This window comes from Camelus dromedarius, chromosome 18 (assembly GCF_036321535.1).
Source record: "Camelus dromedarius isolate mCamDro1 chromosome 18, mCamDro1.pat, whole genome shotgun sequence".
NCBI classification, from domain to species: domain Eukaryota; kingdom Metazoa; phylum Chordata; class Mammalia; order Artiodactyla; family Camelidae; genus Camelus; species Camelus dromedarius.
In genome coordinates this window covers 47,826,505-47,852,391 of record NC_087453.1, presented here as the reverse complement: position 1 = coordinate 47,852,391, position 25,887 = coordinate 47,826,505, and the positions used below count along the sequence as shown (strand labels likewise).

At 38.1% G+C, this 25,887-nt stretch overlaps 1 protein-coding gene across 1 annotated transcript in view; it reads left to right on the top strand.

Annotated features, from left to right (window-relative positions):
- Nucleotides 1-25,887, top strand: part of LOC105099862 (tyrosine-protein phosphatase non-receptor type 20) — a 91,441-nt gene that overhangs the window by 10,211 nt on the left and 55,343 nt on the right. Inside the window, exon 5 of the mRNA XM_064475960.1 lies at nucleotides 19,129-19,278. Coding sequence (XP_064332030.1) covers nucleotides 19,245-19,278 — 34 coding nt within the window. The 5' untranslated portion in view covers nucleotides 19,129-19,244. The remainder of the gene's footprint in view (nucleotides 1-19,128; nucleotides 19,279-25,887) is intronic.

Genomic DNA, 25,887 nt, shown 5'->3' with positions numbered 1-25,887 from the left:
CCGAAGTCTGGGTTTCATTTCCTCAGTGATTCTCAACCTCTGCTGCATGGTTGGATCACCTGGGGAACTTTAATGATAGATCCTTGGCTCCCATTCTCAAGAGATTCTGATTTCATTGATTTAGTGTGGCCTGGAACTGAAATTTTGCAAAGCTCTTACAGATGATTCTAATCTGGAATCTGAAATTGGCAATCTCTGCATTATACCATGCAGCCTTCTGGGGGGGGTGTTCCTAAATTTATTTATGTGTTTAATTTTATGCCAGTTTAATTTTATGGTTGTCCCTCTGTAGAGTGATGTGACGCAGTTCTTTGCCTCCATATATTCACATATCTTAGAGGCCTTTCTGCTCCTTCTTGCCTCTTAATATGTATTGAGTGCCTGGTTTTTGCCATTTTTCTTAGTGCTGAGATGACACAGTGGTGACAAGACAGACCAAGTCACCAGCCTTGTGGTACTTATATTAAGGAGTATACACAGTAAACATATGAGCAGATAAATTTTGACTTACATACATAAGCAAACTTAAAGGTTATGAAAGGTGCTTTTAAGAAAAGTAAAACAGGGCCGAGGCCAAGATGGCGGAGTAGTAGGATGCACGTAGCTCACCCTCTCCCACAGATAGACCAAGACTCACATCCACGGACACACTCAGCCAACCAGAGGACCTGCGGAACTCTGACAGAACATTGTCCTCTCTGACAGAACAAAGATGCCAAAAATCTGGTAGGAGAAAGGAAAAAAGGAAGACGAAAAGGCATAACAGTGCAGGACTGGTCCCGTGGGGAGGGAGCGGCAAAGGAGGACTGGCGCTCATTCGCTGGGTCTCCCCCTCTCCAATAGAGAGGCCAGCGAGACAGAGGGGGAGACTCCGAGGCTCGGATCTGTACAGAGCAGCCCTTGACTGACAGAACTAAGTTAAACAGGCACAGAGGGTCCCTGCAACACCCAGCCTGAGACCTGAGCCGGGAGCTGGGGGCTGCGAAAGGCTGCCTGAGCTGGGTGGAGGACGAGGACAGCTGCACTGAGGCAGCCCCAGGGGACTGCAGGGTGCTGCGCAACGTGGATGAGTGGGTGCACAGGACAGAACAACCTGGGTCCTCCATAAAACAGCACGGCTGATGTGCCCTGGGGGGAAGAGTGCATACCCCCATCTCTGAAAACCCACGGAAGGTTTTCAGCAAGGAGAGGCAGGGCTCAGGTGCAGCTGCCATATCCTCCGGCGCTTGGCACCCAGGTGGGGGCGGGGGGCGAAACCTGAATCCACGCCTGGGGGCTCGGCACCCTCAGAGGCCAGACAGTGACTTGTTTGCAGCCCAAGTCAGGATCCTTCCGCCCTGGTGCCTCGCAAAGTTCGCACTGCCCGAACAAACAAGGAGCTGAGTTTGGGCATGGAGCAGGGGCGGGGCTGTTCTGCGGTCTTCCTGGGCCCGCCTGTGGAGCGCCATCCCGGGGCAGAGCGCACGGCGTTGCAGAGCTGCAGAGCGACCAGCGCCGGGAGACGGCGTGTGGCCCCTAGCCTTTCCCGCAGGAACGCTGTGCTGGGAGGGGGCGCGATGGGCTTGCCAACAGGCACTGGGAGCAGCACAGATGAGGGCGCCAAAGGAGGGCCTCTGGAAACAGCAAGTCGAGCTCACCAAACAGGGCGAAGACAGAAAGACTTATCGTTAAGAGCACAGTCTCCAGGAGAACACTCCCTCCCCCTTTTTTTTTTTTTCTTGAATCTGTTTTTACGTGTTGTGTTTTCTATTACCTTTTTAATTTTTATTTTTTTAACAATTATATATCCTCCCAGTTTTAATACCTTTTAAATTTTTCTTTTAAAATAATATTATTTTTAAAAATCCATGTCATCATTTTTATTTCTCTTGGTTTTGATCTCCTGTTATTGTTTATACACAGGTTTCAAATATATTTTTTTCCTCTTTTCTCTTATTTTAAAACTTTTTGAGAGATGTCTCAGCCTGATTGCTATTCTGCTTCAACTTACTCTTCAATTATTCATTATACACTGTTTTCAAACCTTTTCTTCTCCCCTTTTTCAAAATTCGCTCTTTATCATCTTTTTTATCTGTTCTATTTTTATTACCTTTTTAATGTCTACTTTCTAAACAATTGTATATGCTTCTAGTTTTAATTCCTTTTAAATTTTTCTCTTAAAGTAGTTATATTATTATTATTATTTATTTTAAAGCCACCTGATTTCATTTTCATTTCTTTTGGTTTTGGTCTCCTGTTATTGATTATAAATACGTTTCAAATATCGTTTTTGGATCTTTTTTCCTTTTTTTTTTTTTTAAGGGTTTCTTTAAAAAGACATCTCAAGATGAATGCTAGCCTGATTCAAACTGCGCTTCTATAATTGGTTATACACTGTTTTCAAACCTTTTTTTCTCCCTTCTTTTAAAATTCTCTCTCTCTCTCCTTTTTTTTTATTTTTTAAGTTTTATTCCTACATAGGCATTAGATAGATAAATAAATAAACTCTTTTAAAGACCACAATAGATAACTGATACTCCATAAGCCACAGGGCCAGAGAGAGATGAGCAAGATGAAGAAGGAGAGGAACCACTCCCAATTAAAAGAACAAGAGAAATCCCCTGAAAGAACGATCAATGAAATAGACATCGATAGCCTGCTAGATCAAGATTTCAAAAACGGAGTGATCAAAGTATTGAATGAACTAAAAGAGATAGTGTTTAGAGATATAAAATATGTCAAAAGTGAAATGGAAGCTATAAAGAAGAGCCAAGTAGAATTGGTAAACTCATTGGCTGAGATGAGAATGGATCTAAAGGCTCTGCAAAGCAGACTAGATAATGCAGAGGAACGAATTAGTGACCTAGAAGACAGGACAACAGAAAGCACCCCATCAGACAACTGCAAGATAAACAAATAAAAACAAATGAAAGAAACATAATGGACCTATGGGATAATATAAAGCATGCCGATCTTTGCACAATAGGGGTCCCAGAAGGGGAAGAAAGAACAAAGGGGATTGAAAAGGTTTTTGAAGAAATCATGACTGAAAACTTCCCAAGCTTAAAGAAGGAATCAGATATCCAAGTACAGGAGGCTCAGAGGGTCCCAAACAGGAAGAACCCAAACAGACCCACACCAAGACATATCATAATCAAGATGGCCAGAGTCAAGGATAAAGAAATGATCCTAAAGGCAGCAAGAGAAAAACAAAGAGTGAGTTACAAGGGAACCCCCATAAGGCTCTCAGCTGATTTCTCTACACAAACACTACAAGCCAGAAGGGAGTGGCAAGACATATTCAAAGTCCTGAATGAAAAACAGATGCAGCCTAGGATACTCTTATCCAGCAAAGGTATCCTTTAGAATAGAAGGAGACAAGCAAAAGCTAAGAGTTTAGCAACACTAAACCCATGCTAAAAGAAATATTGACAGGTCTACTCTAAACAAAAGCAGAAGGATGCTACAAAAATGAGAAACTCACAACTGGAAAGGTGATAACTACTATGAATTCCAAATAGAATAAACACAGAATTGTAAAAGAAGACATCTAAATCATTAAGAGTGGGAGAGGGAAGCAAGGAAAGCCACTGTGGAAAACAGTATGGAGATTCCTCAAAAGAATAGGAATAGACTTACCATATGACCCAGGAATCCCACTCCTGGGCATATATCCAGAAGGAACCCTACTTCAAAAATGACACCTGCACCCCAATGTGAGGGAAGCAAGAAAATATAGAGGTTTTTTTTTCTTTTTTAAATTTTTTGTTTTCGGTAGGATGGGTTCAAGATATAGTAATGGGCTAATAGACTTACAGAAAAGAGTAACCACAAGCTAAAAACTTACAGGGGAGTCACAAAAACTAAATAAAACCCATGATAACACAAAGGAAAATTACCAAACCACTAAAGGAAGAAGAAAGGAACAAAGAGGAAATACCAAATCAACTGCAAACATAAGTTCAAAATGGCAATAAACACTCATCTATCATTAATTACTGTAAATGTTAATGGACTAAATGCTCCAGTCAAAAGACAGAGTGGCAGACTGGATAATAAAGCAAGAACCTTCAATATGCTGCATACAAGAGACCCACTTTAGGGAGAAGGACACATATAGATTGAGAGTGAAAGGATGGAAAAGGATATTCCATGCAAATGGAAAAGCCAAAAAAGCAGGTGGTGTAGTACTAATTTCAGACAAAATAGACTTTAAAACAAAGGCCATAAAGAAAGATAAAGAAGGACATTTTATAATGATTAAAGGAGTGATACAAGATGAGGATATTACACTCGTTAATATATATGCACCCAATATAGGAGCACCTAAGTACATAAAACAATTACTAACAGAGATAAAGGGGGATATTGATGGGAATACAGTCATAGTTGGAGATTTCAACACCGCATTAACATCACTAGACAGATCTTCCAGACACATAAATAAGGCAACAGAAAAATTAAATAATACAGTAGAAAAGTTAGATTTGGTGGATATTTTCAGAGCATTACACCCCCCCAAAAAATAGGATATACATTCTTTTCAAGTGCACATGGAACATTTTCCAGGATTGATCATGTACTTGGGCACAAAAGAAACCTCAACAATTTTAAGATAGAAGTTATCTCAAGCATCTTTACTGACCACAATGCTATGAAACTAGAAATCAACAACAGAGAAACAAAGGAGAAAAAAAGGAAAGCATGGAGATTAAACAATATGCTATTAAAAAACCAATGGGTCAATGAGGAAATCAAAGCTGAAATTAAAAAATACCTTGAGACGAATGACAATGACAGCACAACCACACAAAATTTATGGTACACAGCAACGGCAGTGCTAAGAGGGAAGTTTATAGCGATACAGGCCTTCCTCAAAAAAGAAGAACAATCTCAAATAAACAGTTTAGCCCACCAGCTGAGAGAACTAGAAAAAGAAGACCAAAAAACCCCAAAAGGCAGCAGAAGGAAGGAAATTATAAAGATTAGGGAGGAAATAAATAGAGATTTTAAAAGCCATAGAAAAAATCAATCAAACCAAAAGCTGGTTTTTTTAAAGAGTAAATAAAATCGACAAGCCTCTGGCCAAACTCACAAAGAAGAAAAAGGGGAGAGCACAAATTAGCAAAATAAGAAAGGAAAATGGAGAAATCACAACAAATAAAATAGAAATACAGAATATCATATGAGAATATTATGAAAAACTATATGGAATCAAACTGGATAACCCAGAGGAGATGGACGAGTTTCTGGAAACATACTGTCCACCAAGACTGAATCAAGAAGAATCTGAATACTTGAACAAACCGATCACTAGAAATGAAGTCGAAATAGCAATTTAAAAAACCTCCCTACAAATAAAAGTCCAGGACCGGACGGCTTCGCCGGGGAATTCTACCAAACATACAAAGAAGAACTCATACCAGTCCTTCTCAAACTCTTCCAGACGATTGAAAAGGAGGGAATACTCCCAAACTCATTCTATGAAGCCACCATCACCCTGATACCAAAACCAGGCAAAGACACCACCAAAAAAGAGAATTATAGGCCAATATCACTGATGAACATAGACGCCAAAATCCTCACCAAAATTTTAGCAAATAGAATCCAACAACACATAAAAAAGATTATACATCATGACCAAGTGGGGTTCATCCCAGGGGACACAAGGGTGGTTCAACATACACAAATCAATCAATGTAATACATCACATCAACAAGAGAAAGGACAAAAACCACATGATCATCTCAGTCGATGCAGAAAAAGCATTTGATAAAATTCAACACCCATTTATGATAAAAACTCTCACCAAAGTAGGTATAGACAGAACATATCTCAACATAATAAAAGCTATATATGACAAACCTGCAGCCAGCATAGTACTCAATGGTGAAAAACTCAAAAGCTTCCCACTAAAATCTGGGACAAGACAAGGATGCCCACTATCACCAGTCCTATTCAACGTAGTCTTGGAAGTCCTAGCCACAGCAATCAGGCAAGAGAGAAATAAAAGGGATCCAAATTGGAAAAGAAGAGGTAAAAGTGTCGCTATATGCCAATGACATGTTACTATATATAGAAAACCCTAAAAGGTCGACACATGAACTACTAGAGCTGATTGAAGAATTCAGCAAGGTAGCAGGTTACAAGATTAACGTTCAAAAATCAGTTGCATTTCTTTACACTAACAATGAATCAACAGAAAGAGAAATTAAAGAAACAATCCCCTTTAAAATAGCACCCGAAGTAATAAAATACCTAGGGATAAATCTAACCAAGGAGGTAAAAGAATTATACACAGAAAACTAGAAACCATTGATGAAGGAAATTAAAGAAGACTTTAAAAAGTGGGAAGATATCCCATGCTCTTGGATTGGAAGAACCAATATTGTTAAAATGGTCACACTGCCCAAGGCAATCTACAGATTTAATGGAATCCCTATCAAATTACCCAGGACATATTTCACAGAACTAGAACAAATCATAATCAAATTTATGTGGAACCATCAAAGACCTAGAATTGCCAAAGCATTACTGAAGAGAAAGAGGCTGGAGGAATAACTCTCCCAGACTTCAGACAATACTATAGAGCTACAGTCATCAAGACAGCATGGTATTGGTACAAAAACAGATATAGACCAATGGAACAGAATAGAGAGCCCAGAAATGAACCCACAAACTTTTGGTCAACTAATCTTCGACAAAGGAGGCAAGAATATACAATGGAATAAAGACAGTCTCTTCAGCAAATGGTGTTGGGAAAACTGGACAGCAGCATGTAAAACAATGAAGCTAGAACACTCCCTTACACCATATACAAAAATCAACTCAAAATGGATCAAAGACTTAAACATAAGACAAGATACAATAAACCTCCTAGAGGAAAACATAGGCAAAGCATTATCTGACATACATCTCAAAAATGTTCTCCTAGGAACAGTCTACTCAAACAATAGAAATAAAAACAAGAATAAACAAGTGGGACCTAATGAAACTTAAAAGCTTCTGCACAGCAAAGGAAACCAAAAGTAAAACAAAATGACAACCTACAGAATGGGAGAAAATTTTTGCAAATGAAACCGACAAAGGCTTGATCTCCAGAATATATAAGCAGCTCATATGACTTAATAAGAAACAACCAAACAACCGACTCCAAAAATGGGCAAAAGACCTAAACAAGCAATTCTCCAAGGAAGACATACAAATGATCAATAGGCACATGAAAAAATGCTCAATATCACTAATTATCAGAGAAATGCAAATCAAAACTACAATGAGGTATCACCTCACACCAGTCAGAATGGCCGTCATTCAAAAATCCACAAATGACAAATGCTGGAGAGGCTGTGGAGAAAAGGGAACCCTCCTGCACTGCTCTTTGGAATGCAGTTTGGTGCAGCCACTGTGGAAAACAGTGTGGAGATTCCTCAAAAGACTAGGAATAGACTTACTGTATGACCCAGGAATCCCGCTCCTGGGCATACATCCAGAAGGAACCCTACTTCAGGATGACACCTGCACCCCAATGTTCATAGCAGCACTATATACAATAGTCAAGACATGGAAACAGCCTAAATGTCCATCAATGGATGACTGGGTAAAGAAGAAGTGGTATATTTATACAGTAGAATACTACTCGGCCATAAAAACCGACAACATAGCGCCATTTGCAGCAACATGGATGCTCCTGGAGAATGTCATTCTATGTGAAGTAAGCCAGAAAGAGAAAGAAAAATACCATATGAGATCGCTCATATGTGGAATCTTAAAAAAAACCAAAAAACAAAAACAAAAAAACAAAGCATAAATACTACACAGAAATAGACTCATAGACATAGAATACAAACTTGTGGTTGCCAAGGGGGCAGAGGGTGGGAAGGGATAGATGGGATTTCAAAATTGTAGAATAGATAAACAAGATAATACTGTACAGTACAGGGAAGTATACACAAGATCTTATGGTAGCTCACAGAGAAAAAAATGTGACAATGAATATATATATGTTCATGTATAACTGAAAAACTGTGCTCTACACTGGAATTTGACACAACATTGTAAAATGATTATAAATCAATAAAAAATGTTAAAAAATAAAAGGAATATTGTAAACTTTTAAAACATTAATAAACTCTAATTTTGAGCTTTCTAAAAAAAAGAAAGAAAGAAAAGTAAAACAGGGTTATGAGTAAAGTGATCCTAACAGCAATGATGAGCGTTCCAGTTGCTCCATATCATTGCCAGAGCTACTTTGTATTGTTGTGTGTGTTTCATTTTAGCCTTTCCAGTAGGTATGTAGTGGTATCTTATTTATTTATTTATTTTGCATGTTTTTTGTTGACTAGTGTTGAGCATCTATTCATATGTTTATTTGCCATCCATATTTCTTTGTCAAAGTGTCTGTTGAAATTTTCTGCACATTTGAAAAAATTGGGTTGATTTTCCTTTTTTTTTTTTTTTTAGTTGTAAAGGTCTTTATATGTTTGGGATATAAATAACTTTTCAGATAAGTGTTTTCCCCATCATGTCTTACTTTTGTGTTGTTTTCGCAGTGCTGTCTTTTGAAGAGCAGGTGTTTTTAATGTTTGTGAGCCCAGTTAGCAGTTTTGCTTTTGTGGCCTGTGCTCTTAGCTTCCTGAGGTACATGTTCTCTCACAGCTCAGGAAGCTGGAAGCATGAACTCAACCTGTCGGCAGGGCAGTGCTTTCTCTGAGGGTTTAGGGGAACATCTTTTTCGCCTCTTCCTCTCTTTTGGTGGTTGCTGGCAGTCCTTGGCAGTACAGTTTAATTGGTTGACACAATTCAAATCAAAGCAGTCTGCTTTTCACCCCCAAAACTCATGCCCTTACCATGTGCAGAATACATTCACTCCATCTCAACATCCTCGAGAGGCTTGACCCCTTCCAGCATCAACTCTAAGTCTGATATCTCAACAAAACTTCTCAACTCAAAACTTCCCAAATCTTATCTTGTAAATCATCTAGATCAGGTATTTGTGAGACTCTGGGTATGGTCTATACTGGGGCAAGACTCATCTCCATTTGTTTGTCTTGAAACCTAGAAAACAACGGTCTTATAGGCATAAGATAGACATTCTTATTCCAAAAGGAAGAAAATAGAAGGGAAAAAAAAGTCACAGGTCCCAAGTGAGTCCACACAGCAAGGCCAGTTTCACAAGGTTTCAAGGCCTGAGTATGATCCTTTGGCTAGACCTGCCCTCTGGGCCCGTGGAGGCCCTGTTGACCTCTGAGCTGCCCTCAGTGAAGTCAGCCTAACTGACCTTGGCCTGCAGCAGCAGGTACACCCTGGGCAACTTGTTTCCTGCTTGTAGAGTACAGAAAGCCTGACAGCCCCTCTTCACTTCATTCTAGCTCTGCCCTCTTCTTTCCAGGCTAGCAGTGTTTCTGCTGGGAGGTCTGGCTGGATCCATGAGACATACACCTCATCTCTTTGGTGAAAGTTTGTCCAGCCACACCATTAGTTCTGTTTCCAGAGCATGATACCTTGGATAGGTTGAGAATTTTACAGATTGTCGAGTGTTGGTTCCTTTTTGCTTAATAATTTCTTCCTCAATTTATCTCTTTCCTCTTGCATTTTACTATAAGCAACAAGGAGGAACCATGGTCACATCTTCCACACTTTGTTCAGGAAACTCTGCAGCTGAATAACCAAGCCATTACTTATAAGTTTTACTTTCCACCCAGTAGCAAAACATAATTCAGCCAAGTTTCTGCCACTTTGTAACAAGGACCTCTTTTCTTCCAGTGTCCAAAAATATGTTCATCATTTCCTTTTAAGCCCTCACCAGAAGAACCTTTAAAGTTCATACTTCTAGCAACATTCTGTTCTTGATGATGTATGTATTCTCTAAGACTGTGGATGCATTTTCTACAGTTCCCCTTTTTTGTTGCTGACCCCTCACCAAATTGCCTTTAACATTTGTATTTCTACCAACAGTCTTTTTAAGGCAATCTAAGCTTTTTCTATCATGTGCCTCAAAACTCTTCCAGCTTCTACCATTACTTAATTCCAAACCCATTTCACATTTTTTTTTTTTTTTGGTAATTATTGTAACAGCGCCACACTTTTCTGGTATCAAAATGTGTATCAGTTTCCTAGCTTTGCCGTAACAAAGTACTACAGACTAGATGGCTTAAAAGAAAGAGAAATGTTTTCTTTCACATTTCTAGAGGAAAAATTATAAAATTAAGGTGTCAGCAAGCCCGTACTGTCTCTGAAGTCTCTGTGGAAGGGTCCTTCCTTGCACCTTTCTCATTTTTAGTGGTTGCCAGTAATCCTTGGTGTTCCTTGGCTTATAGACATATGACTCCAATTTTTTCTTTTATCACATGGATTTCTTCCTCTGTGTCTGTGTCCACATTTCCCTTGCCTTATAAAGATACCAGTCATTGGGTTAGGAACTCATCTTCACTTGATTATACCTGCAAATACTCTATAAGTTCACATTCACAGGTACTGGGGGTTAGGACTTCAAAATATCTCTTTAGGGGACACAGTTTACCCATAGCAATCACACAGGAGAAAATCTAGGTGACCTTGGTTTTGGCAATGAGTTTTTAGTTACAACATCAAAAGAAAGAAAAAAATGTATAAATTGAACTTTATTAAAATTAAACACTTTTGTGAAAACTCCTGTTAAGAAAATAAAGACAAGTCATACACTGGGAGAAAATGCTTGCAAAACACCTACCTGATAAAGAACTTGTTATAGAGTTGGAATCATACAGTATATAGTCTTTTCAGATTGGCATTTTTCCCTTAGCAACATTCACTTAAAGTTCCTCCATGTATATTTCTGGCTAGATAGCTTATTTCTTTTTATCACTGAATAATAGTCCATTGTATGGATATTCCACAGTTTATCCATTCAACTACTGAAGTACGTCCTAATTGCTTACAGTTTTTGGTGACCATGAATAAACCAATATAAACATTTGGGTGCATATTTTTTGTGTGGACGTAAGTTTCAGATCAGTGGGGTGGCTCTCTAGGAGTGAAATTGCTGGATCATATCACAATACTGTTTAGCTTTGTAAGGATCTGCTAAAACAGTTTTCTAGAGTGACTACCATTTGTGTTCCCAGCACTGAATCCACATCCTTACTGGCATTTGATATTGTCACTTCTTTGAGTTTCAGCCATTCTGATTGTTACGTAGTAACATCTTATTGTTTTAACTTGCAGTTCTCTAATGACACGTGATGTTGAGCATCTTTCCATATACTTATTTGCCATCTGTACATATTCTTTGATGAGATGTCAGTTTAGCTCTTGGTTTTTTTTTTTTCTGCCTGTTTTTAAATTGAGTTGTTTTCTTATTGTTGAGCTTTAAGAGTTCTTTTAAGCCACCCAGTTTGTGGTACTTTTGTTCTGGTAGCCATTGGGCACCAATACGGTTATCTCCTAGAAGTTATTTATAGTTTTTTGTTTTGCATTTAGGCTTATGATCCATTTGGACTTAATTTTTGTGAAAGTGTAAGGTCTATGTTTAGATCTTTTTTTTTTTTTTTTTGCATATGGATGTCCAGTTGTTTTAATACTGTTTGTCAAAAAGAATATTTTTTCTCCATTTAGTTGCTTTTGATCCTTTGTCAAAGATCAGTTGACTCTGTTTGTGTGGGTCTATGTCAGGCTCTCTGTTTTGTTTCATTTATCTATTTGTCTGTTCTTTTACCAGTACCATGCTGTCTTGATTACTGTAGCTTTATAGTAAGTCTTGAAATTTTTAGTGTTGGTGTTCCGGCTTTATCCTTCTTCAGTATTTTGTTGGCCATTCTGGATCCTTTGCCTTTCCATGTACACTTTAGAGTGAGTTTGTTGATAACCACAGAATAATTTGCTGGGATTTTGATTGAGATTGCATTGACTATAAATCACATTGGGAATAATCAAGAGCTTAGCAATATTGATTCTTTCTGTCCATGAACATAGAATATCTCTCTGTGTATTTAGATTTTTGATTTCTTTCATCTATTTTGTAGAGTTCCTCATATAGATCTTGTACATATTTTGTTAGATTTTTACGTATGTATTTTATTTTGGAGGGGCACTAATGTAATGTTATTTATTTACGATTCCAGTTCATTGCTGATATACAGGACAGGAACTTACATCTGTGTATTGACTCCATGTCTTACAACCTTGCTGTAATTGCTTATTAGTTCTAGGAGTTCTCTGTTGTTATTGTTGCCTCTTTGGGATTTTCTTCATAGACAGTCATGTCATCTGGGGAGAAAGCAGTTTTATTCCTTCCTTCCAAGTCTGTGTGTCTTTTCTTTCCTCCTCTTGTCTTGTTGCATTAGCTAGGACTTCTGCCATGAACTCGAATAGGAGTGGTAAGAGAGCACATCCTTGCCTTGTTTCCCATCTTGGAGGAAAGCATCTAGTTCCTCCCCGTTCAGTGAATCACCTGTAAAGTTTTTAGTGGATGTTCTGTATCAAGTTGAGGAAGTTCCCTTCCTTGAGTCCTAGTTTTCTGAGAGTTCTTATAATGAATGAAATACAGATTTTGTCAGATTTTTTTCTGCATATGTTAATATGATGGTATGATTTTTCTTCTTTAGCTTGTTTTGTTGCATTACATGAGTTGATTTTTGAATGTTGAACCAAACTTGCATAGCTGGCATAAGTTCCACTGATTGTGGTATATAATTCTTTTTATACTTTGTTGGGTTCAGTTTGCTAATACTTTCGTTGAGGATTTATGTATCTGTATTCATGAATGGTGTTGGCCTGTGGCTTTTCTTTCTTCTAATGTTTTACCTGGTTTTGGTGTTAGGGCAATGCTGGCTCCATAGATGAGTTAGGAGGTGTTCCCTATGGCCTTATTTTCTGGGAGAGATTTAAGAGGATTTGTACAGTTTTTGCCTTAAATATTTGGTAAAATTCACTAGTTAAATCTTCTGGGTCTGGAATATTGGAAGAGTGTTAGTCATTAATTCAGTCTCTTTAATAGACATGGGCCTGTTCAGGAGACTTACTTTTCCTTTCATGAGTATTGGTAGTTTCTGTTTTGTAAGGAGTTCTCTTAAAGTTACCAAATTTGGAGGCAACATAATATTCCTTTATTATTCTTTTAATGGCTGTGGAATCAGTAGTGATGGCCCCTCTTTCATGTCTGATATTAGTGATATCTAGTATCAGTAGTCAGTAATTTACTCACTTTTTTCCTTGGTTATCCTGGCTATCAGTTTATCAATTTTATTTATCTTCACAAAGAACCCGCTTTTGGTTCATTGATTTTCTCTATTGATTTTCTGTTATTGTTCTCACTTATTTCTGCTGTAATTTTATTATGTCTTTTCTTTACTTGCTTTCTTTAATTTCCGAAGGTGGAAGTTTAGTTGTTGATTTTATGTCCTTTTTTTTGTCTAGTATATACGTTCAGTGCTATAAGTTTCTTTCTAAGCACTGCTTTTGCTGCGTCTCTCAAAATTTTATAAGTTGTATTTTCATTTGCATTTAGTTCAAAATATTTTTTGATTTCTCTTGAGACTTCTTTGGCCTTTGTGTTAAACACATGTTGTTTAATCTTCAGCTGTCTTTCTGTTATTTGTTTCTAGTTTAATTTCGCTGTGGTCTGACAGCATATTTTGTATGATTTCTACTCTTTTAAATTTGTTAAAGTGTGTTTTATGGCCCCAAATGAGACCTGTTGTGAATGTTCCATGTAAGCTTGAAAAGAGCATGTTTTCTGCTGTTGTTAAATGAAATATTCTATAAATGTCAATTGGACACAGTTGATTGCTGGTGTTGATCATTTCAACTATGTCCTTACTGATCTTCTGCCTGCGGAATCTGTCAGTATGGTAGAGGGTGCTGAAGTCTATAGCTGTAGCAGTAGACTTGCTCGTTTCTTTTTGTAGTTCTGCCACTCTTGCCTCACACACTTTGACACTCCGTTGTTAGGTGTATGCATGTTAAGGATTGTTAATGTCCTCTTGGAGAATGGACTGCTTATCATGTAGTGAGCCACTCTCTGTCCTTGGTAACTGTCCTTGTTCTGACGTTCACTTTGCCTGCAATTAATAAGCCAGTCTAGCTTTCTTTTGATTAGTGTTAGCATGCTGTATCTTTTCCCTTCCCTTTAGTTTTGGTCTGTCTTTATCTTCATATTTAAAGTGAGATTCTTACAGACAACTTGTAGTTGGGTCTTCGTCGTGCATGTATTTAGACCATTCACATTTAAAGTGATGTTAGCACAGTTGGGCTAATGTCTACTGTGTTTGTTGTATACTTGTTGCACTTACTGTTTCTTTATCTTCTCCCATTTTTCTGCTCTTTCTGATTTTAAATGTTCATTTTGTGATCAGTTAAATCATTTTATCTCCTTTTAATTAAAAAATACTGTTTTTAGTGATTGCCCCAGTGTTTGAAGTACACATTTACAGCCAATATAATGTATTGTCCAATAACACTGTGCTGTTTCACAGGTACTGCAGTTACCTTGTAACAGAGTAGTCCCAACTTTCTCCTGCTGTTCTTGACAATACTGCTGTCATTTTCATTTATCCATGTGCTGGAGTCACCCAATACATTGTTGTTTTTATTACTTTGAAATGTTACTTATTAGATCAATTAAGAATAAGAAAAATAAAAGATTTTGTTTCACCTTCATTTATTTCTTTTGTGTTGCTCTTCATTTGTGTAAGTTTCAGTTCCTGACCTCTAGCACTTTGTGCTAAAAAAGAAATCACCTTCTTTTACCCATCTCCTGAAAAGCAGATCTACTAGTGACAAATCTCCTCAGTTTTTGTTTGTCTGAGAAAGTATTTGTTCCTTTTTCACTTTGGAAGGATAATCTTACTGGATACAGAATTCTAAGTTGGTGGGTTTTTCTTTTAACACTGAAAATAGTCCGCTCTGTAGTCTTCTGTTGTAGCGTCAGGCTCACTGCTTCTTCCCTCACCTACGTCCAGTCTACTGATGAGCCCATCAGAGGCGTTCTTCATTTATGTTACAGTGTTTTGGGTTTCTAGCATTTTGTTTTGGTTCTTTCTTAGTTTCCATCTCTTTGTATACATTTCCCATCTGTTCTTGCACATCGGCTAACATTTTCCATTAGAGCTCTCAGTTATTTGAAATCTCTGTATGGCAATTCCAATATGTGTGCCGTGTTGAGTCTGGTTCTCATGCTTGCTTTGTCTCTTCAGATGTTGTTTTTTCTTTCAGAGTGCTTTGTAATTTTTGCTGAAAGCCAGACATGGCGTGTTGGGTAATAGGAACTAAGACACTTAGGCTTTCAGAGTGAGTATGTATGTTAATTAATCTAGGTTCTCTTTATGTTTTCTATAGCTGTAGGTGCCAGAGGCTGAAGTTTATTGTAGTTTCCTTGTTTTTTCCCCCTCTTTTATTGTCTTTGGGTTTCCCTACAAACTCCTTCTCAAACAGAGTTTGTGACTTGCAACTTTTTCACTTAGAGTTCACTGCTAACATACTGAAGCCCAATTGATACGGTAGGGTTTTGAGGATGAGAAGTACTGTATAACCTAATGATTAAATTTCAGGGTTTTTTTAATTGGGCTTGAGTCCTTGGGATATGACATTTAGAAGTGTTTCTTATTCTCTTTTCCCCGATACATGAGACAGGATGGCTAGAGGGGGCTAGAGTGGGCCAACTCTCCTTCCTCCAGGTCAGATAAGGCTCTAGTCACATACCTTTCCTTGGAGGGCAGGCCTCCATTGTGGCGAGTGCTCTAGGTGCATTTCAAGATGGTTACTTTTCCCCTCCCTTTGTCAGAAACACAAGAGTATTTTCCTCCACTCTTCCCCATGAGAACCTGGTGGTGCAGCATGGCAGTGCCCCACTGACAGTGGAAGACAGGGAGAATGTGAACAGATGAAGTAGTGGTAGTAGAAAGGTGAAACCTTTATAACTTCAGTGGCTCAGGAAGAACACAGAACACAGTGCTTTCATACAAATAGGATGGTAAGGACCCATGAAGGGTGATAGTTCTCTCTCATTTCTATGGTTGATGGGTAACAACTATTTTTTAATGTTTAAACTTTCATTAATGACTTGATTTTTTAAGTTATCAAATAATTATCTTTTATTTTTCTTTTATGGAAGTAGATTATTTATCTTTTTATGGATTTTTAAAAATAGCTTTTTTGAGGTATAATTATGTGTAAATATCTTAATCTCGTGAATAAAGACAATTTCATTGCTTCCTTCCCAGTCTGCATACCTTTATTTCTTACTCTTGCCTGATTGCACTGTCCGGGATTGCCAGTGGCTCTTGAGGTGGCCCTTCAGCACTTCATTCCTCCCGGCTTCATCCCCCACGCCCCACACACACATTACAGGCAATGAATGTTAAACTACTGAACAAGAATGAAGTTTCCTAATGGTAACTTTACTTTCTGTATAAATATTGCTTATCTTTATAATCAGAAAAAGCAACAACATCGTTTCTTAAAAAAAAAAAAAGACTAAACTAGAAACAATTGCTAAAAGTTATAAAACATGTTAAATAATTAATAATAGTCCAAGAAGCTTATGCTGGCAGAGTGGTCACAGGAAACATAAATCTCACAGGAAGGAGCTCTTACCCCTGAGGTGCCTTCAGGAAGGGCAGCGAGATTATTCAATACTGAGCATGTGGGGGTTTCATTCCCTTCTCTCCAGGCCAGTATAGGTCTCTGAGAGTAGGGGGAGATAGAACTTTCAAAAGAATTGAATTGGAAGTAGCCTCAGCCCTGGAGGTCGGAATTACTGGGGCACAGTGCATCTTGCATCTCACATAAAGTCAGTATGAAGAAATGGCCTTTGCTAGCATCTGCTTTAGTTTTGAGAGAGTTTAAGATAAATTGAAAATAGCATTCCAACTGAGAATTGAGAGTGTATATGGTATTCATTGGCCCTTCTATGTCACTCTTAACTCCTGAAGAAGAATGTTCTGCTTTTGTTGCCTGGTCGAACAAAATACTTGTGTTTTCGTCCTCTTATGATCACGTGAGACCACTTTGTGCCATGTTGGAGCTTTTTTCCTCTATCCTCAGAGCTGTATCCAAAAACAAGTGGTACTTGTTTTAGACGTCCCCCTTCTCAGGCTTAGTTCCCTGGTTTTGTACACACAGCACCTCCTCCAGGAGCTGGAGGGACATCTTTAATTTAGGGGTCTGACTTCTGAGTTCTTGAGGTGGCCATGCAGACTGGTGATGCAGACACATTTTTCACAGAATTAACTAATTAGCCCATCAACCACTTCTTGAGTGTCTAAAATGTTACTGAAGATTCAAAAATGAAAAAGTTACAGTTCCTGTCCTCAAATGCTTGTGGTCTAACCTGGGGAGATGTGTCCAAGAAAAACCAGAAAATAAGCACTGATTTGGGCTTGCTTAGCCAAAACATAGGGGGAAGTGGGTAATACAGTAGAAGCTTTCAGCTATTTCCTGAAAAGTTTTATATTGCTTTGTAAAAAAGTGAAGATTCTGTTTCTATTGTGTAATTTACTTCTGTAGACCTCACAGACTGCCTGGGTGTCAGTACACACTTGTCAGTGGTGAATTGTACGGTCTTACACTACTACAGATTTACCACAGTAGCTGTGACTCAAAAATTAAATTAAATGTTAATCGGTTCAAATGTAATAGAGGAGAAATTCATCCAGTTTGGTTCTTGTACTTCTGTAGGGTTATCTCAAACTCACTGCACTAACAGACACACCAGAAATGGACATGTGTTTCTGATCAAAGCTGTTTGCTCTGGGAGCTCTGCTGACTTTCACAGAAGATTTGAAATTAGTGACTGTTGGTGTGGATTAATACGGAGTTCGGTCTGCTCACCTGCGTGCTAGAGAGATCTTACTAATGTGTGTGTGTGTGTGTGCGCGTGCGCGCATTTATATAAAGAAGATAGGCTGCTTGGGTGCCATTCACATGTTTATTTGGGGGAATGCGGTGGGTAGCACATTTCAACACTGGTATTTAAATAGAGTCTCCGTTTATCAGGGAGCATCCTGACGGAAGTTCATTTTAGCTATCTCTAATTCAGATTGCGCCATTTAAAATATTCTCAATCATGTATTTGGGAGGCAGAAGCTTGGGTGTCATCCTTGGGGGGTTTTACTTAACAGTGAAGTCTTTAACTTTTCAGTGTTATTTCCAGGGGAGGCCCATCACTTAAGTCCATTACCTCAGTACCAGTCACAAGGCCACTGCTGTCCTTTAAAAAGAGAGAGAGAGGGATTGTTTTTCCCCTTTATCAAAGTAGAATTTTCAAAAAATTAAATATGTGACTCATTAAAATTTGAAATGAAACCATGATAAGGACTTTATTCAATTTATTTATTAATGAAGCAGCCAGGAAGGGGACAAAGGTAGTTCAGAGAACATTTTGAGGATCTGGGTTTCTATACACATTTTGAATGAATGTTAAAGTAAGAATGCTGTATTAGGTTTTAAAAGCCTGGTTAATATCTGACAGGGCAATGAATTATAATCTTTGGTATTATCTTTCCTATCAGACAGAAATTATTCATAGCCCTACTGGGTGAAAATCTATAAGTTAACACAATAATTTCACTGAATCTAGGCCTTTTAATCAATGGTAAACAATGAGTTTTACAAAGTACAATTTTTTTACATAATTAATCCTTGGGAGGCCCTTAAACATCATCCTCATATAACATTGAAAGGATATGCCACCTGTGTTTTTGCCTTACTTCCATTTTTTAAATAATATTTCTTAACATCCTGTATCTCAAATTTTGAAATACATGTTTTAAAACATTAACTTTTAGATTCAGATTATAGTAAACTCATTCATTTGCAAGTAACTAATGGAAATGTTGCCAGACACCTCCCCCCTCCAAAAAAACCCCTCTAGATTTTAATCAATGGGAGCAATGTAGCATCATCTTACAGACCTATTATGGCACAGATTAGAAGAGAGAAAGATGTTTATCCTATGTGAGGGCTTTTTATGGATTGAACATGAACTCCTTGAAGACAGGCTCTGAAGTTAATTTTTATCCTTCAATATCGAATCCCCAGCCCCTAATTCAGAATAAGGTGGCCTTAAAAGAATTAACTCGCTGAGTGACAGTGAATAAATAAATGAGTAATAATATGTCAAAACTGAAAACTCGAGCTGTCTAACAAATTCTTTTATGTTGTGTGTTTAACCAGGTGAACAACAGTTGTGTGCTGGCCCCAGGATACTAATTAGACCTGCTGCCTGACTCTCAGAACATAAGGCCCAACACCTCAGAAACCTGCCTGTGTCCTCTGGGCGTGGGGACAACATGTCTTCACCCGAGGACGCCACAGCAGAGTCTGGTAGGCTCGTGTGCACTGCGTGCTGGGAAGGTGTGGGGGTAGGCGGGGCCGGAGTGGCCCTTGTCAGACAGCAAATGTGTGTTGAGCCACCTGTAGGTCTGTTACCTGCACATTGGGAGTCACTGTGTCCGTGGTGGTGCCCAATGTTCTGCGTCTCTGAGAAGCCACCACACCTAGTGGCAAGGGTTAGACTCTTGTGTTTTATTTCACTCTGATGAAATAATGTTTTTTTTTTCTGATCGTAGATGTGATCTGTGTTTATTGAGGAAATACTTATGTCCTTTGGAAAGTACATAAAAGCACAAAAGCACAGAGAAGGATCTGGGCGCGCAGTGTTAACGCAGTGGTTTAATTAGATGACGCTGCCCCCAGCAGCCCGTGCTGCCATCGTCTCGCCTCAGACACGAGCAGCTTGCCCTCGGCTTTCACCCTTCCTTTTATACCTTTTCCCGTCCCTTCTGTGTTCAGCTCAGCTCCTGCGCCTCTCCTCCCCTGCCGCTGTGTGATCAGTGTTGCTCCCTCCCACTAGAGGTTTAAGCCAGAGTTCTACACAGAGCATTTTCTGCCTGGCTGCTTCTCTAGCCTTGCAGGTCCGACCCCAGAAGTACTTCTGGCCCTGTTTACATTCTGAAAGCCTGGAGGCAGCCTTCTTTCTCATTATGATAGTACTTACTCATAGCACGTATGTTGTCTCCAGTTTTTTTTTTCTTTAATTATAGATACTATATTGACAGCATGTTAATATTTATAGATTTTATTCTTTGATTGACTTCTTTCTTTAGAATAAATTCTCCAGATTGGGATCCCTGAGCTAGTGGATCTGAATTTTGTATTACTTTTACTACTTACTGCCATATTATTTTTAGAAGAAATTAAGCACATTACCAGCAATATACCAGTTGTACTGTAACCTCACCATGTTTGGTGTCATCACAGCGAAAAGAAATGTGGTTGACTTAGTTGCTGTGAAATGGTGCCTTGTGCTTTCTTTAATTCCTGTGATTCCTGTCCAGGATTATTTATTTACTTTCGTGTAACATGATTTAAAAAAAATCTGCTTGATACTTTTTCCTTTTTGAACTAACTGTGCACTGACAGTTCTATTAAGTTAATAATCTTCAAAATTTCTATTCAAGAATCTGATGAAATTATAAATTTTGCTGGAATCTTTCAAAATGTAATTTTGACTCAACTTCATTCCTGTTGTATCCTAAACACTCCATGACTTTGTTTTAGCTTCAGTGTAAAGGAAAAAGACAGCATCCAAAAAAATGGCCTTCAATTATAGGACAGTTAATAAATTAAGACTTATCCATAAAATGGAATTCTAAGGAGTCTCCCAAAAAGTCTCCTCTCTTTGCAGCCAATTCATCTCTGCCTGTATTCACCATTGACTTCTGTCCTGGATTTTCAGAGACTGTCCTAAATTCCCCGAATTTCGATCCTACTGCCCTTTCAAAGACTTTCAAACCTGATGAAGCTGTACTGAATCAAAGCAGTCTGTGAGGTTTAGCACGATTCGTTGCAAGTAGTAACTGAAGAGCTGAGGTTGCGGGTCACACATGTGTAAGTTACATCAGAAGGAAAGTTACTAATTTAGTAATATCACTTTTTTAAGATGTCTGTCTGACAGAAAAAGTTATAGTTTCAATGCCCTGTAGAACATTAATCAGTTTTGTTTCTAATTTAGCAAACTTATTTCAAAATGCCTTTCCTAATGGACAAACATAACATGTTCCTCGAAATGGTCTTTTCAGCCAGCTTTTATCCTCTCGCTATTCCTTGATTATTTAATGAGTTGAACAAATTATTTGAGACAGGTTCTTTCTATATTTATTTGTATGAGTTTTCCTCTAATATAAAGTAGCTAAATGAACTGACACTTAAAACAGAGTGATTTTTTTCAAGCGTGCATGATTTTAACCTTCAGAAAAAAAACAGATTGTGTCTCTTGTCTACAGTGCTTTTGAGAATTTTGTCAGATTTCAAGCTTTCAAAATTTGCCTTGAGTAAATGAAGAGCCCTCAAGTTGAAGACCTTGAACTTGTTAAATAACCTGCCTTCTCTAAAGGAATGCACGGCTGTGAAGGATTATTTTTTTAACTAAAACAGAAACCTGCTAGATTTACTAGCCTGCTTTTTTTTGCCTATGCCAGACAGCTTCCTCTCTACTAATTTAAAGAATAAAATGATACTTGTTGTCATAATATAGCACATCTTATTGTGTAGTTAGATTTTAAATGAAATAGTCTAGCAGTCCCTCAAGAGGTCCCCTTATATAATTCTTTTCAAAGTTATACAGGCTTGTGTTGACAATTACGATTTCACCCTGAGTGTCACAGGCCGTTAACAAGCTAAACCAGAGTCTCACTCCTGCACTCCTCTATAAAGAGGATTTATTTCTACTCCCCTATTTATTTACTTATTCAATCATTTGTTTGTATCAATATGGACTCATGTATATATATTTTATACTTTATATTTTAAACTAGTTGTTATGTTAGTTACTTTGTTTTTCAAACTTTGCTAGTCCTGGCCCGTGGGAGCTCTGTCAGGCTGACTCTTGTGTCCCTTTGACAAACTCCATTCTTTTGTTTTTTGAGCACTTTATTACTTCATTGTATTACAAGATGCTCCAGGCTTATCTTGCATTGCCCCTGCCCCAGTCCTAGATTCAGCCGTTTCTCGAAAGAACTTTGTTTTCTCTTATTGGATAATAGTATTGAGAAACCAAGACCTGAGCACTGGGCGTGTTTGCTGCTCATGCAGTATTGTTGCTTCTAGGCTCTGGCTATTTATTTTTAATAAATTAAAAATAATCACATGGTTTAATGGAGTAAATATTTCTTGAAAAGTGTAAATGAAGAAAATAAATTCTGGAAGCTCAGACAGTGGTAACCAACTCATTAAATGCTGGCTCTGTGTCAGGTGCTGTGCTGAGTGCTTCACATGTATCTGGTTTAGTCATTGTGACATCCTTGTGGCATAGGTACTGTCAGTATTTCTCTTCTGTAGATGAGGAAAGTGAGGCATAGAGAGAGCAGGGAAGTTGACCCTGGTCCCACCACGTGACAGAACTGGGATCAAAGCAGACACAACAAGGAGGCCACCTGTAAACCAAGGAGAGATGCCTCAAAATAAACCAGACTTGCTGGCACCTTGATTTTGGACTTGCAGCCTCAGAACTGTGAGAAAATAAATTTCTATGGTTTAAGCCACTCAATCTGTGGTATTTTGTTATGATTGGCCTAACAGACTCATACAGTAGTGTTTACCTCATAGAATGAAGTGAGAAGTGTATCCGTCTCTTCAATTTTTTTGAAAGTTGGTATAAAATTGGTGCTTTTCCTTAAATATTTTGAATTTGCCAGTGAAGCTATTTGGGCCAGGTGTTTTTCTTTGTGGGAGGATTTTAAAATTATAAATTCAGTTTCTTTACTAGCTATAGGTCTATTCAGATCATGTGTTTCTTCTTGGCTGAGCTATGGTAGATTGTGCCTTCAAATTATTTGTTCGTTTCATCTAAGTTATCAAACTTACTGACATAGTTATTCATAATATTCCTTTAATATCCTTTAAATTTCTGTTGAAATATTATGAAGTCCTCTCTTTCATTCCTGAGATTATTGGTTTGTTTCTTCTCTCTTTTATTTTTCGATTTATCTCTCAAGATATTTACCAATTTTATTGATCTTCTCAGTGAACCAGATGTTGGTTCCATTTTGTTTTCCTCCTTATTTAATTGATTTCTATTCTTACCACTCTATCTGTTATTCTGCTTCTTTGAATTTAATTTTTTTTCTTTTTCTGATTTCTTAAGGTAGAAGTTTAAATCATGGATTTTAGGTCTTTCTGGTTTTTGTTTTTTGTTTTTTGTTTTCATAGAAATATCCAGTATTGTACATTTTCAAAAAAACATTACTTTGGCTCCCTCTTTAAAATTTTAATATGCTGTTTTATTCACCTTCGTGAAGTTTAAGATATTTTCTAGATTCCCTGCAACTTCGTCTTTGACTCGGTTAAATAGAAGTTTGTTGTTTAGTTTCCAAATATTTGGAAATTTCCTATATATCTTATTATTACTGATTTCTAATTTAATTCCATTTGATTTGAGGATATTTGTGACATATTTTATAATTTTTATGATAAACTCTGTATGATTTAATAGATTGTAAATTTATTAAAAATTATCTTGTAACCCAGAGTATGATCTTTGAGAATATTCCATGGATACTTGAATGGGTAGTCTGTTGTTTCAGGGTGAAGTGTTCTAAACTGTTAAATTAGGAAAATGTGAATTATGGTGTGTTTCAAATCTTGCACGTCCTTACTGATATTTTTTTCTATTTGTTAAATCAATTGCTAAGGAGAATTTTTTGGCTGTCTGTCATTCTCCTTTCAATTCTATTGGTTTTTACTTCATGTAATTTTAAGTTTCACTATTGTATAAATGTTTTGAATTGTTATGTTTCTAATAAATTTGCCTCTTTATCATTATGTAATGTCCCTCTTTATCCCTGGTAACATTCTTTGTTCTGAAGTCACTTTGATACTAATCTAGCCATTCAAACTTTCTCTTACTAGTGTTAACATGGTATCTCTCTCCCATTTTTTCCCTTTTAGAGTCTGCTGCATCTCTGTTCAGTCTGTCCCCTTACCCACCCCCATGCTTTATTTTGGGTAATTTCTATTGCTATATGTTGGCATACACTTACCTTTTTTTCTCTACTGTCTTATCTGCTATTAATTACATTCAGTTCATATATTGTTCATTTCATTCCTTGAAGTTCCATTTGGGTCTCATTTTTATACTTTGTATTTCTCTTTTCATTATATGATGTTTTCTTTACTTCCTTGAGCACCTTTATAAAATTTATAATAGCTTATAAAAGGTTTTTCTTTACAAATATCACCATCTGTTATTTCTAACTATATTTCTGTTGATTGACTTACCTGGTTATGGGCCATATTTTCCTGCTTCTTTGCATGCTTGCTAAGTGTTGACTAAATGCTGGTCGTTATGAATTATACAATTTGGGGTTCTGGGTTTTTTGTATTCCTGTAAAAAAATGCTAAGTATTTTCTGCTTGCAGTTATGTTACTTGAAGTTTAGGTAAGTTGATACTTTTTGAAACTTGCTGTTAAACGTTTTGTAAGTGTGCAGAGTAGCCTCTGTTCTGAGGATAGCGTCGTTTTACTGCTGAGAGGTGTCTTTTCTGTGCACTCTTCCCAGTGCCCTGTGTATTGCAAGGTCCCCTTATTCTGGCTGCTTGAACACACTGTTCCTAGCCCTTGCTGGTCTCTAGGAGTTGTCTGGCCTGGTGATTCTTCCTGAGTGTCAGGGACTGCCCTCTACATACAAGCAGATCCATATTCTCTGAAGGACCTGAGATGATTTCTTCGCTGATATTCGGACTTCTCTTATTCTGCACAGCTCCCTCCACTCCGACACTCTACCTCACAGATTCTACCTGCCCTGGCCTTCTGAAGTTCGACTTCTTTCCTCTCAGCTCAGTGAGTTCCTGAGGCTCTGAGGTTTCTCTCCCTGAGCTGTAGCCTGGAGACACCTGGAAGCCTTAATCTGGGGCAGTCATAGGGCTTGTCTAACTTGTGTCCCCTCTCCCAGAGGTCACAGTCCGGAAGCTACTGTCTCGTGTGTTTGGTCCTGTTTTCTGCTTGTGCTGAGCCCTGTGCAGCGGCTCCCTCGTGGGCAGAAGGGAGAGTCAGCAGTGGGCCGTTCTAATGTCATCCTCGTGTCAGGTGACGGTGGGCATTTTCTCATGCATTTACTGGCCTGTAACTTTTCTTCTGCTGTGAGTTGCTTATTTATGATTCCCATAGACCCTCTTTTTTTCTTGTAATTTGCCTCCCTAGCATTTGAAGAGCCTTCCTGGTTTGCAGAGCTCCCTGTCCTCTAAGTCTTGGTGTGAGGAAGTAGTGGCCGTGGCGACCAAGGCCGAGGGCTCTGGGAGGATAGCATTCCGCGTCAGGAGAGCTTGATGTGGCCCCACAGCATTCAGGGGCCATGTCTTACTGCTCAGCTTTTTTGGTGGTTAAAGGAGTTTCCCAGAGCACATGTGGTAAAGTTTCTTTATTCTCAAATCAGCAACAGTTGGTTGCTGTTACTTGGCAACTAAGAAGATCAGCTAGTTTAATAGATTTTACTCACTTTTTTTTGCCTATTGGGTTTTTTGTCTTCTTAATGAATTTTAAGAATTCTTTGTATATCCTTGATATGTTCTGTTATTAGTTGTATCATTTCTCCCTCGTAAATGCACATTTTTTTGTTGATAGTATCTTTTAATTGGATATTCAGACTTAATCAATATTATCTTCTATAAATTGTGCTTTCATAATTCCAAAATCTGTCCCTACCCCGAGATAATAAAAATATGCTCTTTTACTTTGTATATTTTGGTTTTTTATTTTTATTTTATTTTTTTTAACTTTTTTTATTGAGTTATGCTTACTTTGCGTATTTTGACCTTTGATCTTACTGTGCTGCGGTGAAGGGGTATGACCGCTTTCTTCTGGGAGGAAAGCCGGCCGTCCCGAGCCCACTTACTCTGGTGCTCTCCCCGCTCTGACCTGCGCTGCCGTCACTGGCAA